The sequence below is a fragment of the Carassius carassius genome, chromosome 45 (genome assembly GCF_963082965.1).
Source record: "Carassius carassius chromosome 45, fCarCar2.1, whole genome shotgun sequence".
In the NCBI taxonomy this organism is placed as follows: Eukaryota; Metazoa; Chordata; class Actinopteri; order Cypriniformes; family Cyprinidae; genus Carassius; species Carassius carassius.
The window spans coordinates 14,101,682-14,118,016 of NC_081799.1; the positions used below are offsets into that span (position 1 = coordinate 14,101,682).

At 41.3% G+C, this 16,335-nt stretch overlaps 1 protein-coding gene across 1 annotated transcript in view; it reads right to left on the bottom strand.

Moving 5' to 3' along the window:
* The window catches only part of dchs1b (dachsous cadherin-related 1b), a 94,606-nt gene that overhangs the window by 68,290 nt on the left and 9,981 nt on the right, over positions 1-16,335 (bottom strand). The window contains exon 2 of the mRNA XM_059540066.1: positions 14,340-16,163. Within this exon, the coding sequence (XP_059396049.1) occupies positions 14,340-16,142 (1,803 nt within the window). The 5' untranslated portion in view covers positions 16,143-16,163. The remainder of the gene's footprint in view (positions 1-14,339; positions 16,164-16,335) is intronic.

The window sequence follows — 16,335 nt, forward strand, 5'->3', positions numbered from 1 at the left end:
GGAACCTGATTTCTCACTCAATGGATGTTATGTGATTAAATGACAGCCACAATCAAAGGTCTGATACATCATGAGACACATTAGCATCCTGAGGATGGTGAAACACAGGCCTATTTTAATATGACCTTGATACAGTGAAAATGCATGCAGGAGACAAGTGTTAATGACTCTAGAGGGTGTCTATGGGCTATGAATGATGACCTGAGAGAATTGCATAAAGACATTACAAAAACGTAGATATACAGGCGTGAAGTTAAATGTTCTGTTTAATAGTGGTTGACAAATTTTGGTTTTAAATGCCAATACTAATATGGACACCTTGGACAACAAAGTGGCAACTGGTATAAAATAATGATTTATATTGTGTGTGTGTGTGTGTGTGTGTGTGTGTGTGTGTGTCTGTGTGTGTGTGTCCGTGTGTGTTTACATATATCTATATATATATATAGAGTTTACATGCACACACACTGTATGACATTCATTTATTGTGTGTGTATTGTGTATATTTATTATGTATATATAGACACATTTCATATAATTTCAGATCAATAATTATCAATATTTATTTCATTAATCCAGATATGAAAGAAAGCTTCCATGATCTGACTTTAGTACTGATGGAATCCACAAGAGATTTCTGTCTTCAAGCTAATTATACATATGGCTCCTCTATAGTTACTGAATCTTAATTTAACAAGATGATGATAATTAGACATGATAATTAGCTACAGTAACAATTAAACCGTTGTTTTACACCTATATAATTTCAGCGACATGCACATTTACATGTATAAATGCACAGCCTGATACTTCAACAACCACACAAAACACCCAACCAGTGTAAGTTTGAGGGGGAATTGGTTCAGTCAAATAAATACAGTTTTTTACAATCACTTTGTTACTATTTTCAGAACCTTGATGTCATTTTTCACAACTCTAGACACAAAACTCACAACCAATGATCAAAATGCAATTTTTTTCAAAACTCTAACCCTTTTCTCAATTGCTTGGATACAATCCACATAAAACTTAGATCATTTGTTCATTCAACAAAAATCACCTGTTCAATATGACACAACTTAACATCAAAGTGCTACTATTTCAAAAGGCAATTCACACATTACATTTCAAATGAGTGTCTATTCATTTCCTTACAATGATCTAACTATCAATTGATACAACTGCTCAAAATGATAAGTAACTGTTGCATTACTCTTAATGCATAGTTGTAAGGAAACAGACAAACAATCTTCCATGTTTACTGTAAATCATGAACGTTTCAAGATAACGAGATTCATTGTCACCAATTAGCGCGGAGCATGAACCAATTAGACTAAAATATCCATGGATGTAGCCTAATATTTTATCATAATGCTTCATCAGACACTGTGTCTATGGCCCCAAATACTGTACCACCTTTTCAGACTATTTACAGTATTGACAGTACAGCACTGTATAGATGCATTGTGGAATGAGTATATAGTGAAGAGTTGATTGGGATCCAATTGCAAGAGCATGGTGATACGTAACATGGAGCCAGCAGGTGATCCAGGTCACAATGGAGGTCAACCAGTGGTGGGAGTAAGACGAGGAAGACGTGTTGGTCAAAGGAATGGCAGAGGACAGGGACCCCTTCTGAGAGGTGGTCGTGGGCCTCGTTTGAGAGGTGTGGGGGAACGTGGCGGAGGACAGGGACCACTTCTGAGAGGTGGTCGTGGGCCTCGTTTGAGAGGTGTGGGGGAACGTGGCGGAGGACAGGGACCCCTTCTGAGAGGTGGTCGTGGGCCTCGTTTGAGAGGTGTGGGGGAACGTGGCGGAGGACAGGGACCCCTTCTGAGAGGTGGTCGTGGGCCTCGTTTGAGAGGTGTGGGGGAACGTGGCGGAGGACAGGGACCCCTTCTGAGAGGTGGTCGTGGGCCTCGCTTGAGAGGTGTGGGGGAACGTGGCGGAGGACAGGGACCAATTCTGAGAGGTGGTCGTGGGCCTCGTTTGAGAGGTGTGGGGGAACGTGGCGGAGGACAGGGACCCCTTCGGAGAGGTGGTCGTGGGCCTCGTTTGAGAGGTGTGGGGGAACGTGGCGGAGGACAGGGACCACTTCTGAGAGGTGGTCGTGGGCCTCGTTTGAGAGGTGTGGGGGAACGTGGCGGAGGACAGGGACCACTTCTGAGAGGTGGTCGTGGGCCTCGTTTGAGAGGTGTGGGGGAACGTGGCGGAGGACAGGGACCACTTCTGAGAGGTGGTCGTAGGACTCGTTTGAGAGGTGTGGGGGAACGTAGCGGAGGACAGGGACCGCTTCTGAGAGGTGGTCGTGGGCCTCGTTTGAGAGGTGTGGGGGAACGTGGCGGAGGACAGGGACCACTTCTGAGAGGTGGTCGTGGGCCTCGTTTGAGAGGTGTGGGGGAACGTGGCGGAGGACAGGGACCACTTCTGAGAGGTGGTATTGGGCCTCGTTTGAGAGGTGTGGGGGAACGTGGCGGAGGACAGGGACCACTTCTGAGAGGTGGTCGTGGGTCTCGTTTGAGAGGTGTGGGGGAACTTGGCGGAGGACAGGGATCACTTCTGAGAGGTGGTCGTGGGCCTCGTTTGAGAGGTGTGGGGGAACGTGGCGGAGGACAGGGACCACTTCTGAGAGGTGGTCGTGGGCCTCGTTTGAGAGGTGTGGGGGAACGTGGCGGAGGACAGGGACCCCTTCTGAGAGGTGGTCGTGGGCCTCGTTTGAGAGGTGTGGGGGAACGTGGCGGAGGACAGGGACCACTTCTGAGAGGTGGTATTGGGCCTCGTTTGAGAGGTGTGGGGGAACGTGGCGGAGGACAGGGACCACTTCTGAGAGGTGGTCGTGGGTCTCGTTTGAGAGGTGTGGGGGAACTTGGCGGAGGACAGGGATCACTTCTGAGAGGTGGTCGTGGGCCTCGTTTGAGAGGTGTGGGGGAACGTGGCGGAGGACAGGGACCACTTCTGAGAGGTGGTCGTAGGCCTCGTTTGAGAGGTGTGGGGAAACGTGGCGGAGGACAGGGACCACTTCTGAGAGGTGGTCGTGGGCCTCGTTTGAGAGGTGTGGGGGAACGTGGCGGAGGACAGGGACCACTTCTGAGAGGTGGTCGTGGGCCTCGTTTGAGAGGTGTGGGGGAACGTGGCGGAGGACAGGGACCACTTCTGAGAGGTGGTCGTGGGCCTCGTTTGAGAGGTGTGGGGGAACGTGGCAGAGGACCAAGCCACGGACCAAGACAGCGGCAGCAACAGCCTGCCATGACATCACAGCAGACCAGTGTCAGGCCTGGATTCGCCATGCCCGAATGTTTTTTCCAAGATGTTTGGCTAATGAAAACATCCATTGTGATGTAGATGAGAACCTGTGGCCAAATCCACAACACAGAGTTGATGACAATGTAGAAGTACAGTAATCACTCCTGTTTTGTTTCTTACAATACAAGCAAGCAAGTTGAGGAACACCGCATTTGATGTTTTACAGTACTGTCTTTTCTTTTCTATTTCATAGCTAACTATTTTTGCTTTGATTCAAATAAACCTATGGTGTGATTGTACTGTAGTGTTTTGCATCAATATATTACAAACTTTGTTCAATGATTCCACTGTGTCTGTAGTATTCTCTCTATTACTGCAGTACTTTTACAGAGATGCATTTACTGTACATGTAGTACCATAATAAAACCTGTATCACCTATTTTGTTCTACAATATTTAATGATTGTACAAACAATGACACAGTGAAACTATCGGTTGCTTGTGTGTGGGTGATCTATAGTTATGTTTCAATGGTATTTGCCAGTAAATTTGTGTTTTGAACCAATGATTGTGCAAGTGCAAGATTTCTTTAAAGATGTGAATGCGCAAGGCAATGTTTTGAACATTAGACAGCCTGTGTTACAAGTGATAACCGTTTTGAGTTTTGTGTCTAGAGTTTTGAAAAATGACATCAAGGTTCTGAATATAGTAGCAAAGTGATTGTAAAAAACTGTAAATAAACTTCATTTTATGTGTGCACACTTGTAGCTCTACCAAGGTACCATGACATGACATCAATCATAATTATGACTAATATGTATTTCAACACATCATACAAAAGAATATCCACATGACAAAACCTTCCAGATATGACCATAAAACACCATAAAATGGTAATTTAATGCTGAATTGCATGGTTAAATCTTTAATTTGAGCCAAATATCAATTTAAGAGCCATTTCTTTTAAAAATGACCAGTCAAACCAGAAGAGACAGATGATGGACAGTGGAAAGGTGGGCTGTGCGACTGAAGGAGCTCTGGAGGAAGGGACAGCTCTTTGTTCTGGTAGAGAGGAGATCTCTGGGGAGAGCTGGTGTTATTCTTTACCAGTGTGATACCAGCATGGCTCACTGCCCACAGACTGTCTGCTTCCATTTTACTCTCTTTTGTCATGTAATTCTCTGGTTCAGGCAGTCCGATAAGAGTGTGTGGTTTACTAGATAGCAGAGTATCCAAGAAGATATGTCAGATGTGAGAAAGTGGTTTTGTTTCCACAATGAAGGGATATTTGTCTGTGAGTGTGTGTGTGTGTGTGTGTGTGTGTGTGTGTGTGTGTGTGTGTGTGTGTGTGTGTGTGTGTGTGTGTGTGTGTGTGTGTGTGTGTGTGTGTGCGTGTGTGTGTGTGCGTGTGTGTGTGTGTGTGTGTGTGTGTGTGTGTGTGTGTGTGTGTGTGTGTGTGTGTGTTTGTCCACAAGTTTTACTTCCAAAGGATCACACTTATAATTTATTATAGTTCACTTCTCATGCCCTTGAGGGTAGGTCAGACAGACATATTGCAGACCTGCACACACACACACACATACACACACCTAAAACAGCATAAAATATATATGTCTAAAAAAGGACAAAAGGGACCATTGGCAACCAGGCTATCAGCCGAAAGCAAATTACTACCCCCTACACACAAACCCTACAGACACAAACACACACACACACAATCACACTACAGACACACGCCTCGCCGTCGGATTGTCATGGTAACCATGACTACTGGCACACTTCCTTGCTAATAACTCACACCACATGCTGACATCTATCTCCATTATCTCTTATTCTAACACATGCATAGTACACACAGTATACTGTATACATACATATATACATATATATATTAAGATGTATTCACTCCAACGTACTCAGCGTGCAAGGAAAACGGTTAGAAACATTAATATTTTAATAGATATTTGAAAACAAACTGAATACACACAGTACATTTCTGAGAATTCTGCCTGTGTTTTACACTAGATTTTATAAAGGATTTGTCTTTTTCTTTACCACAGACACTCTTAAATGTCATTGACCCAGAAACATCTGAACTGCGAGTGAAAGCCTCCCAGATTGCCTGATTTATCATTATTTGTTGCTGTAGCACACACATTCAACTATGTCAATAAATGGGTTGTAATTTATATGTCTAAGTGCATATGCGAACTATACAAAAGTGCAAACAGCCAACCAAAACAAAACTCATCTTCTCTCCTAAACAGCTGCCTTTAACAGCATCATACACTGCTCTGTAGTATCCACTCATAAGAGCTCTCATAAGATGAATAATACACTCTTAAACAGTTCAGGCACAACCATCTGGCAGTCGGCACAGATTCAGGGTTATCCAGGGACGTGTTGCTGCTATTTTTCAGCACCTGGATCTGAATGATCCATGTTTGATTCCTGTATATGAATTGATTAGTTGGAAATGGTCCAATAATGGCACAGCCTCTCTGCAAGACAGCTGAGAGCTTTTATTGAACATTCAAGAGTCCAAAGATCTTATCGGGCATTTCTTTTTGATCAGCACTGGCCCATCTACCCAATCTTTAGAAGAAATGGAGCGATAGAAACATCTCCACCTCATTATGAGGGGTGCAGGGCTCTTTATTAGAAGTCAATGATCACCGCTTGCAGGTGGAGCAGGTTGAGCCAGATGATCCGGTCAAGTTCTACTGCAATCACAGAGCGCTCTCATATCCGCTAAGCAGCGAGAGCACTGCATTCCAGGGGTAAACTCATCCTGAGGCAAAACACTTGAGCTCAGAGCAGTGCGTGCTACTGGAACAATGATGAATGGTCCAGCAAACCATAGATTGCCATTGAACCAGGGTCAAAATCATCACCTGGAGTGTAGAAGACAATCGTTATCACCACAGATGCAAGGCGAAAGTATTTTCCACAGAAAGCCATCATTTTAAAGGATTATTCCAGGTTCATTACAAGTTAAGATCAAATAAAAGCAATTGAGGGATAATGTTGTTTATTACAAAAACTATTTTTGACTTATCCCTCCTTTTCTTAAAAAAAAAACACAATCTGGTTTGTCATGAGCCACTTGTGAATGGGGCCATTTTGTAAGCATTAAAACACTCACCATTTCAATATCACAGACATTAGACATTAAAAATACATTTGTTAACATGATATTAATGTGGAAAATCAATTACTAACATTTTCTCAGGAGTAAGTTATGTCCAATTTTACAACTCTGTTTACAACCCCATTTACTAGCATTGTAAGCAAGAGCTGATTATATGAAAAGGCATTATGAATTCAAATGAATGACTCTTTCCTTCCAGTCCATGAGTGACAGCAGACATAAAGCCTGGCGCACACAGACTGAACGCAGCTACTGGAACTCTCTCCCATATCCACTATAATACTTTTAAGCGTCCCGCACAAGCATGATCACTCTTACAGAGACGTGAGGTCGACAATCTTATTTTTCCAGGCTCTGCAGCCCAAGGTATTTTCAATGGCCTACAGAGGCCGTCCTTTCTTGATCTGAAACAAACGTGGACTGGAAAAGAAAGAGACGTGCCAACTGAGACCGCTTTGAATGGTAGGATAAGAAACACATTGTAACATTTGTGTCACAGAGTAATGAGCAAACTGAGAAAACTACACAAACGGGCCAAAAACAGTTTTGGCCATGAATGGATTAAAAAGCCATTTTCAACAGTATAAAAATACTTTAAACATCTAATCAGCTGAAAAAATGACGGAAGAATATTCTAAACATTTTCATGCTTATATGCTTTCTGAAGAAGAGCACTAAAATAAGCTTTGCAAGTGGATGTAAATCAGTACTTAAGCATTGATCTAAGACTTTGATTATAAGTCACTCCGAATGAATATGACAGCTTGAGGGAAAAAAAAACAGGCACAATTAGTGAATTTTGAGTAGAAGCACCACCGTATCTTTCTCCTCGGCAGTCAGGGTCTTTTCCACAGAGTTAAATCTCGCAGAGCCACGCTTGGATGCCAACTCAAACAAGTTTACCCAAACCCTGCCAAGGGTAGATGAATCAACTCAGCGTGAGGTTTGGAAAAATGCAGTTAGCTCCCTTTCCCATCAAACAAAAACCTCAGGTTAATGTACAGCCTCTTAAAAGTAATGCAAACAAACCTTAAAAATACTGACAGGGCATTATGTAATGGCAGCACATGGAGGGAAATAACAGTCCTGCGAATGAGGGTGAAGGCCAGAGGGTTCAGCGAGTGGCAGAAAAGTGGCGAGATCTCACAAAGACGAGCTGGCAGAGGATCAACCGAGTGGGATGGAGGTCAGAGAAGAGACCACCGGGGTGACAGCAAGATTACTGGGTGTGTTGGAGGGATAATCTAGGTGCCTGCCAGTCTGCGAAGCAAGGATGGGTTAGAGTGACCACAATTAATGGCACTGTGAGTATATGTGCCCTGTTTATTGGCATGTCGGCTTATAAAGCCAATTGTTTAGGACTGTAAAGATGGAGCAAGCAAAAGAAGAATAGATTACCACTGCCACGCTGTGGTTCACGCTCTAATCCAACCTTAGCGTAGGTCAGCTGGCTTTAATGGACTGCTCGCCTCAACCTGTTCATTAAACCAATACAGCAGGTATTATTACTGGCTGCGTCTAGTGCACACAGTAGCCTTGTAATTAAATTTCACTTATCTGAGCTCTTTGATGGAAAAGGCTTAAAAAAGGGAGGGAAAGGCCTGCTTATTTTGGAGGATGGACACACACTATAGATTGAAAGAACGAGACTGTAGTCTGAAATAGAAGTAAAGATTGAGGGAAAAGGAGTTAGAATTGCATTTGAATGTTAGTAGTGTTTGTGTGAAATAAAGGCAGATTGTGAGTAATTACCATAGACTGTATAAAAACATGGACGTAGTGTGACGTCACCCGTAGACTCCTGAAGAGAGTTTTTGAAGCCTAAAGTGTGCAGAGCGAGCCTTCGCCATCTTGGCAGCGCGTCACCGCGCGACTCTCCCGGACAATCGAAAATGGGCAAAAGGCCGGGAGCTGGTTGCTGAAGCCACGCCCACCTAGCACGACGGCTGTGACAGCAGTGGCAATTCACCTGTCACTCAAGTGGCCATGCCCTTAATTATGCAGAACTTTAAGGCTTAATATAATTTAAACGGATGAGTTATAAAAAAATTCTCCCCCCTCACAGTTGTCATGAAGGGCAAAATTAGCTATATAGACCAAAATCATTTTTTGCACCAGGCTGAAAACATGTTTTTTTCTGCTGTAAAGTTGGGCATTTTAACATGGGGAGTCTATGGGATTGACTCTCTTTTGCAGCCAGCCTCAAGCGGCCAGTTGATGAATTGCAGTTTTAGTCACTTCCTTATTGGCTTCACTAGAGAGAGCGGGAGGTTGCTGCTCGGTAATTACCCATCTTTAGTCGCCTCTCCTAATTTCCTTTTCACTAAACTCTAATTGTTTTTATTCGAGCATCATTAGGCTCTTTGACAGGATAAATTTTTCCCCCATGCAGCACTGAGATCTAAACTTGCTAAGCAGATTTGAACTACAGCAGCTAGCAGGAGGGAAAGAGGTTGAGGGGTGTTTGTTGAAGAAACGCTTAAAGGGACAGTTCACCCAAAAGTGAAGATTCTGCCATAATTCATTCAACATGTCATCTTTTGTGCTCCGCAAAAGAATGAAAGTTAATTCTTCATCACAGCTGCATGGTGCACTCCATATTAATGACATTTTTCAGTGGCCTTGTTTTCAAGAGTTTTTCATGTTTATTTTCTCCATAGGGATTCTTAAAATTTTTGCCGATCTCAAAAGGTTTAAGACTGTGTACTTAACATCTTTTATTTTGCAATGAACTACACAGCCCATGGAAGCACTGCGAATGACGCAGTCAAATAAAGAAATGACAGTATAGCAAAAAAAAAAACTTGACATTTACTGGAAAATATTTGAAGTCTGAGAGCTTTCTGACCCTGCATGGACAGCAATGCCACTACCGTGTGAAAACCCAGAAAGGTAGTAAGGACATTGTTAAAATAGTCCATGTGACATTATTTTTGGGTGAATAATCACTTAACGGCAGGCAAAACAGTTTTCTTCCATGGTAAACCATGTCCACAGAGGCAGAGTTATAGCCTACTAAGCTGAGAAACATCATTAGGATTAAGAGTTTGCTTCTATTAAAGTTTTAAATGGTATTAAATTATTCTTACTTGGCGAATTATCATCATTTGCCTCATCTGATATGCTCTGGCACCCCTGATACTTTGAGAATTGCTGCTATGAAATCTCCTTTTGACCACAAAGAATGATACATGTGAGACATAACAAAAACCAAGACACAACAGTGGAAAATTGCGGTTGTCTACATTTCAGATTTTGTTACAGAAATTATTGTAATACTGAGAAGACAAATGAGCAGTGGAAAAATACAAGTGTTTGCAGATTTACATTGTTGAGATGCTAAACAAACTTGTGTATCCTGTTATTGCTGTGTTTGTTTGTTCTCTCAGATGACAGTTTCATGTCTTGACTGAAGCTGGATTTCTCGATTATAATGTAATATCTCATGAGAATATTCCGGATCTCCTGGAAAAGTCCAGATGGCTTCTACTTACCTACAATCATGACTGGCCATCGCTGTTTTTCATCTTGATCTCTTATTATATCAAATATGACACTCTGGGAAAATTATCTGAAATGCTGACCTCATTGCACAAAGGAATCATCACCTCTAAAGTCATCAACCACCTGCTGTCCCGTGAAGCAACTTTCCAACAGCAACATTCTGGACCCTAAGGATTCATACATGGTAATAGTCATCTCAACACATCATGAAATTCAATTAGATGATCTTAAACAGCACCACTGCCCCTGAAACATTTGAGCTTGTCAGTCTCAACACTATGTCACCAGATACAGCCACAGCTGCCTTTCTTTACCCTTTGACAACAGCAGTGTAGATCAGGCTAGCAAATGAGCGAAGGTGGAACAACCACAATAGTAGTAGGAAATGCAAACAATCTGAAATCTGAAAAATATAGAGAGATAAAATCAAACAGAATTGAAAATATAGGAAAGGTAGAGGCGTGAGAAGATTGGAAATCAGGAGTCAAGGGCTCTCTGGAATACTTAATTGTTTTTTTTTTGTTTTTTTTTGAGGAATGAAATCTTAACTCTACACAATTTTGTTTAGATCAATGTAAAATTAAAACACTAAAAATTGGTTTTAAATGGAATATGCACATAAAAATAAGTAAAGTAATAAAAAATATTATTTTTATTAATATTATTTTTCTTATCTTTAGCTTGCTTCTTAATATAGTATATCTAATAAACCTAGCATTGTATATTATGATATTGTTGGCTCTTGACCAATTGCTCTGTTATTCTGTCAGTTTGGATAAAAGCACCTGGTAAATGTAGTGAAGAAATACACAAATCTAAATGTCTATAAAGTATGGAAAATGGATATTAATTTAAATTGTTTCTAAAAAATGATGCCTACATTTAATTATTAAATTAATAATTTTCTAATTCTGTAGAAGACAGCAAATAAGGTAATCTAAATATATAAAACGGAAGAAAAGAGGAGTATATAAAATTGGATAGTGTAAGCATTTCAAGGATAAAGTAAGCATTTCACTACAAGAGGGTGAAGGGAACCAAACTGGATAATACAATGCAATTTATTCTGGAAAAACTGAGTAGAGGAAATGAAGAAAAGGCTGATGCCTCACACCATATGGAGTGAGAATTCAAATAAATGATGCATACTGGCACCCCACGTCCACAGGACCAAGATTTCAACCCGTATTTGAGATTAAGAACATTTATATGTTTAGTGACTTTACTAATTGTTTTGCTTTTATAAAAAGGGGTTTACTGGGCATTCAAAATGAATTTTAACTTAAACAACTCACATAGATATTTATCACCATTTACAGACAACAAAAAAGGTTTGTGTGCTCTATTGCCGAATGGCACAGACTATGTGTAGGTAGTCGCAGTCTGGATCCCGTTTCCGGTGGGGCACTTTTTAACGGGCCCCACCAGGGGGCTGGTCTTGTGTTACAAAAAGCAGTTCCCCAGGTAGCTTCCTCTACAAGCATCAGTCCAGATGTTCTCCAAGGCCCTTTTTTTTTTAAACATGATTAGTCTATACGTCAAAAATCCCATTCAACACAATGGTTCATACAATTGGTCCGACAGGTGAAGAAAAGTGTTTTCTGCAGTTTAATGTGGAGAATGTAACACTAGCTGCACCTGTGAACATAAACTTTCTACCCTGCCAAAAAGAAATACATAGCACACAATAAATCCATATGATACAAATGAATTGTTTTAGGCACTGAAGAGCTGTCCAGTTCGACCTAACCCTGAGCTGCCAAGGCACGACTCAGGAAAAGATCTTTCTTCCTCTGAAGAGAGAACATAAACACTTTAGATTCTCTCAAATGTGAAAGTAATCAAGGCACATACTGAAAGAATGATATGCTCTTGATGACACTGGGTGATTTGTTTGTCTATATTTTGTCCTGAGTGGGTGTAAGTCCATTTCTCTCTCATTTGTTCTGAGTTAAACTTATATGTTCCAGACCACCTATAAAAGACATTTTAAATGCATCAGACCAAAAAGTAAGAGACTTATTATCAGATGTGAACATAAGGGAACTGACCTTGGTTTTAGTAATGGATGGACAATGTACACTGGCTTGGAATCAGTTTCTTACACTTCAATGAAAACAAAATCTGTTCTGAGATCAGTGTAAAAGTGCAAGTGTAATGGTTCTATTGGAAAAGCCCAAAGGTTGATACAGTACATGAGCCAATTGGGTGGAGAGACCTCAGTCCAATACATACAGAAGGGTCATTCTTATCCCAACACGCTATAACAGGGACTGTCCCAAACAGGGATTGGTTTGCACGCCCTAATCACAAAATCTGTCGGATGGCCAGAACAATGAACAGAAAACTAGAGCAGACTGCTTCCATGAGAAATTACTCGCGGGAGAAGAAAGGAAACCGAAATATAAATAAAAGGCAGTTTTCTCTTTCAGCGGTGTGTAAATAATACACCATTCTATTCTATAGATAAGCTTAGTTAAACAGGCTTTTTTTTTTTTTGGAGTGTTTGTGTTGGGGGGATAGTGGTTGAAATTTTAACTACTAAAAATATACATTCATCAATCCAATCTCTCATTCACAACTACTTATCAAAGTCTTTCCAATAGACAAATGCATGTTTATTCTGAGGTGTGCTAAAATGTATATTATGTAACATCAGTTATTATATAAACACTAACAAAACACAAATCCCTTCTTTATTAATTAAAATTCACTAAGAAATTATGCATTTATTTCTATATGCTGTGTGTTTTGCTATGATATCTCAGGAAGGATTATGCAAACTCTAAACACAAAAGGCAAGCCAAGAATTCCCCATCTTGGATATAATGATCTTCAGAATTGTGTGATGATTTTCTACAGCCATGGTCAACTAAAAATTTACCCAAACATCTGTAATAGTGCGACTATAATTATGCCAAGCAAAATGTGCAAAGTAAAGGCACAAATAATCCTAATATACATAAAAAGGAGACATGTTTGCACTGAAATAATGTTATAGTATAATTTTAGTCCATTTAGGATCTGGTTAAACTAGATGGCAGGTGGTGCACGAAAAAGATGTAAAGTATGTTTTTTTGTGCTGAAATATGTTCTGAAATGGTGCTACTGTTTAGTGAATTCACTCATCAGTTTTATAATAAATTACTGCCCACTCCAAAGTTTCCAGTTGTATGAAAATGTTAATGGGACAAATAATGTTTCAGTAATTAACTTAAAGCCTACAATGCCTAGGGCAGAAAATACTAGAGAAGCCATGCATGTCCTGTCACTTAGTGGATCAGAATCAGTGACCATTGGTGGTACACATGCCAAAATACCAAAAAACTATCCTAGCCTAGTCCAATGAGACCATAAGGAAATATTACTGAGAAAAACCAGTGGTTATTTTATGGTTTTCAGTATAAGGGTACTGAAAAACCAACTGTGCTGCTGTGCCCTGATTAAATGGCTATCTACTAAACTTTCATATCTTCTGGTTTCATAGAAGTCTTTCTAATGTCCTTTTGTTTCCAAGATTCACTGTCTGCTGTAGTCTCTATTGTTCACTTCCAGCTTCATTTTTATTCCTGTCTTTATACATACCTCTATGTGTGTGGCAAATCTTATTTCTCTTATTGTTTCTCTGTCTGTCTTTTTCGCTCTCTCCTACTTCTTCTCCATACTGTGAACCCACATACAAATTCCATTAAACACTGACCAGCAACTCTTTCCAAATATACGTCAAATGAACCAGCAACAATGTGGAATTCCAGTATTTATCTAACAGAGTTTGTTTTTGGAGGGTATTTTTTAACAGATGCTTCTGTTGAAAATGGACATTACGGAGGTCCTTTGAAGTCTGGAATTACTTATTATTGGCAAAAATAAATGGAGGAAAAAAGAATACATGCCCTAATTTTAATTTCTTTTCCACAGGGGTAAAAACAGCTTGAGAACACAGTTGGCCCAGTTGCCACATGGTGGCAACAATTATCATGGTATCAGACTTAAACCAACATTTCAAAAGAACAACCAAGCACAATTTTACCATCTGCTAAGAAACTCTTTCTGCAAGTCTCTGTGAGAGGATAACATCTGCTAATTGTGTGTCATAATTACAAATTGTCTTGGTGAGTGAAATTACGAATTTTTAATGCTCCACAACCATGAATCTTTCAATCAAGATAAAATAACTAAAACAAATATATGCAAAACTTTTAAAATTATATTTCAAGACATATCGGATGGTATGTAAAATAGTTATTTCTGTCATAGCCAAAGGTAGCACTGGTAAATCATAATTGACAATAATCAAAATAAAGAAATCGAATTGGATACCCAGCCCTAGTAAAAGTTTCAGTTACATTTAGCAGTGCAAAACCTGAACAAAATCATGGTCGTGAATTATCAGAGAAATAATCACAGAAACACAAACAAAAGGAATACATAATCATTCCTACCTCAAGGAAGCAGGTCCCTGCTGAGGTGTTCTCCTTGATTGAAACATTGTAGAAGCTGCTTTCAAACACTGGCTCATTATCGTTACTATCCTGGAGGCCTATTTCTACCAGAGCAGTGGAGGATAACGGCGGTCTTCCTCCATCAGTGGCCACTACTTTGATAGTTGGCTTTGGGTCCATCTCATAATCCAGCTTGGTTGCAGTGGTTATGATACCTGTGATGGGGTCAATGGTGAACCAACTGGCGTGAGTCTTCTTGTCTGGTAGGATGCTGTAGCGGACATCACCATTGGGACCTTGGTCTTTGTCCCTGGCAGTCACTTGCAGCACAAAGCTACCTGGGTAGACCACTTCTGGTATGGTCTGCTTGTAAGCCTGTTGGTCAAAGAGAGGCGGATTGTCATTGACATCAGTGACATGAATCGTGAACGAGGACTCTGCACGAAGCGGGGGGGTTCCAGAATCAGTAGCCATGACACAAAGCTCATAAGAATCCCTCTCTTCCCGATCCAGAGTCTGGTCTACATAGATGAGATAGATGATACTGTCTTTGGTGGTCAGGGCAAATTTCCCATCACCTCCTTCAAGAGACACATTGACATTGGAGTACTCGCCATAATCAGGATCCGAGACAGAGATTCTTGCAACGTATTGGCCCGGCTGAGCACCTTCTGAGATCTGGGGCGAGCCGTCTTCACTGAGAAAGATAATGGTCATGGTTGGCTGGTTATCATTGTAATCTCGCACATGAATTGTAACAAAGGCATTGGTGATCTCTGGATGGCTCGCATTATCTCTGGCTTGGACGACCAACTCATGAACCTTCCTCACCTCATAGTCTAGAAGCTTATTGAGCGTAATGATTCCAGAGCGAGGGTCGATGACGAAGTAGTTGTCTGGGTCACTCTGTCGCCGGTTTATCTCATACAACACAAGACCGTTGTCTCCTTCATCAGCATCTGTTGCAAAAACTTGCAGGATGTTGCTTCCCTGAGGAAGGCTCTCAGAGATTATGGCATTGTAGCGACTCTGGTTGAAAGTCGGGGCATGGTCATTGATATCCTGCACCAAAACATCAAGAGTCATATGACCAGTTTTCCTTGGAGATCCACCATCAAAGGCCTCCAAAACCAAGGAGTAGGAGGACCTCTTCTCTCGGTCCAAGACTCCATTGACCACCAAGTCAAGGTAAAGGACTTTATTTGCTGCTCTTTTGGTCTCGAGGCGGAACACTTGTCCTACATTGCCTTCTTTGATCTGATATCCTTGTACAGTAAGCTGATCCTTATCCGCATCAGTGGCTGGCTCAAGAGAAAACTTAGTTCCCACCGCCGTTTGCTCTGGGATCTTCAAAGTGGCTTTCTTCTTGGGGAATGCCGGGGCATGGTCGTTGATATCATTTACGGTGATGGAGACCTTGACTGTGAAACCTGTCATAGTTACTGCTATAAAACTGTAATGGTCCCTTTCCTCTCGGTCCAGTCGCTTTGCAGTCTTGATGATGCCTGTGGTTTCATCAATGTGGAGATCACTGCTGATGCTGGTGCCTTCGTGATCAGAGATGAAGTATAGAGAAGCTGTATCTCCAGGTAGCAAACCAGCACTAATGTCGCCCACTATTGTCCCCGCAGGTTGCTCCTCATCTAACTGGAGCTCCAAAATACCTGGTGTGCCCTCACCACCAACAATTACAGTTAACAGTTCCACTAAAAAGCAAAGCACAAATAGCATCCTTAGCCTCCAGAATACCCACATCCGGAACTGTCCACATGTGTTTTTCCCAAAGCCATTAAACAGAGTCATCTTGCCAAGATTTCTTTACACCTGCAAAACAGGAGAAGAGCAGACTGTCAAAATGGCATTAACACTGTAGTGCACAATATTATGACATAGACACCAATGCAGATCTACGGTTCCCTCACTGCCTCTCACAGACAGCTGGAATGCATGAGAAAGAGGTGCGTTTGCTTCAGAAAGGAGAGGCTTCCCCCAGTCA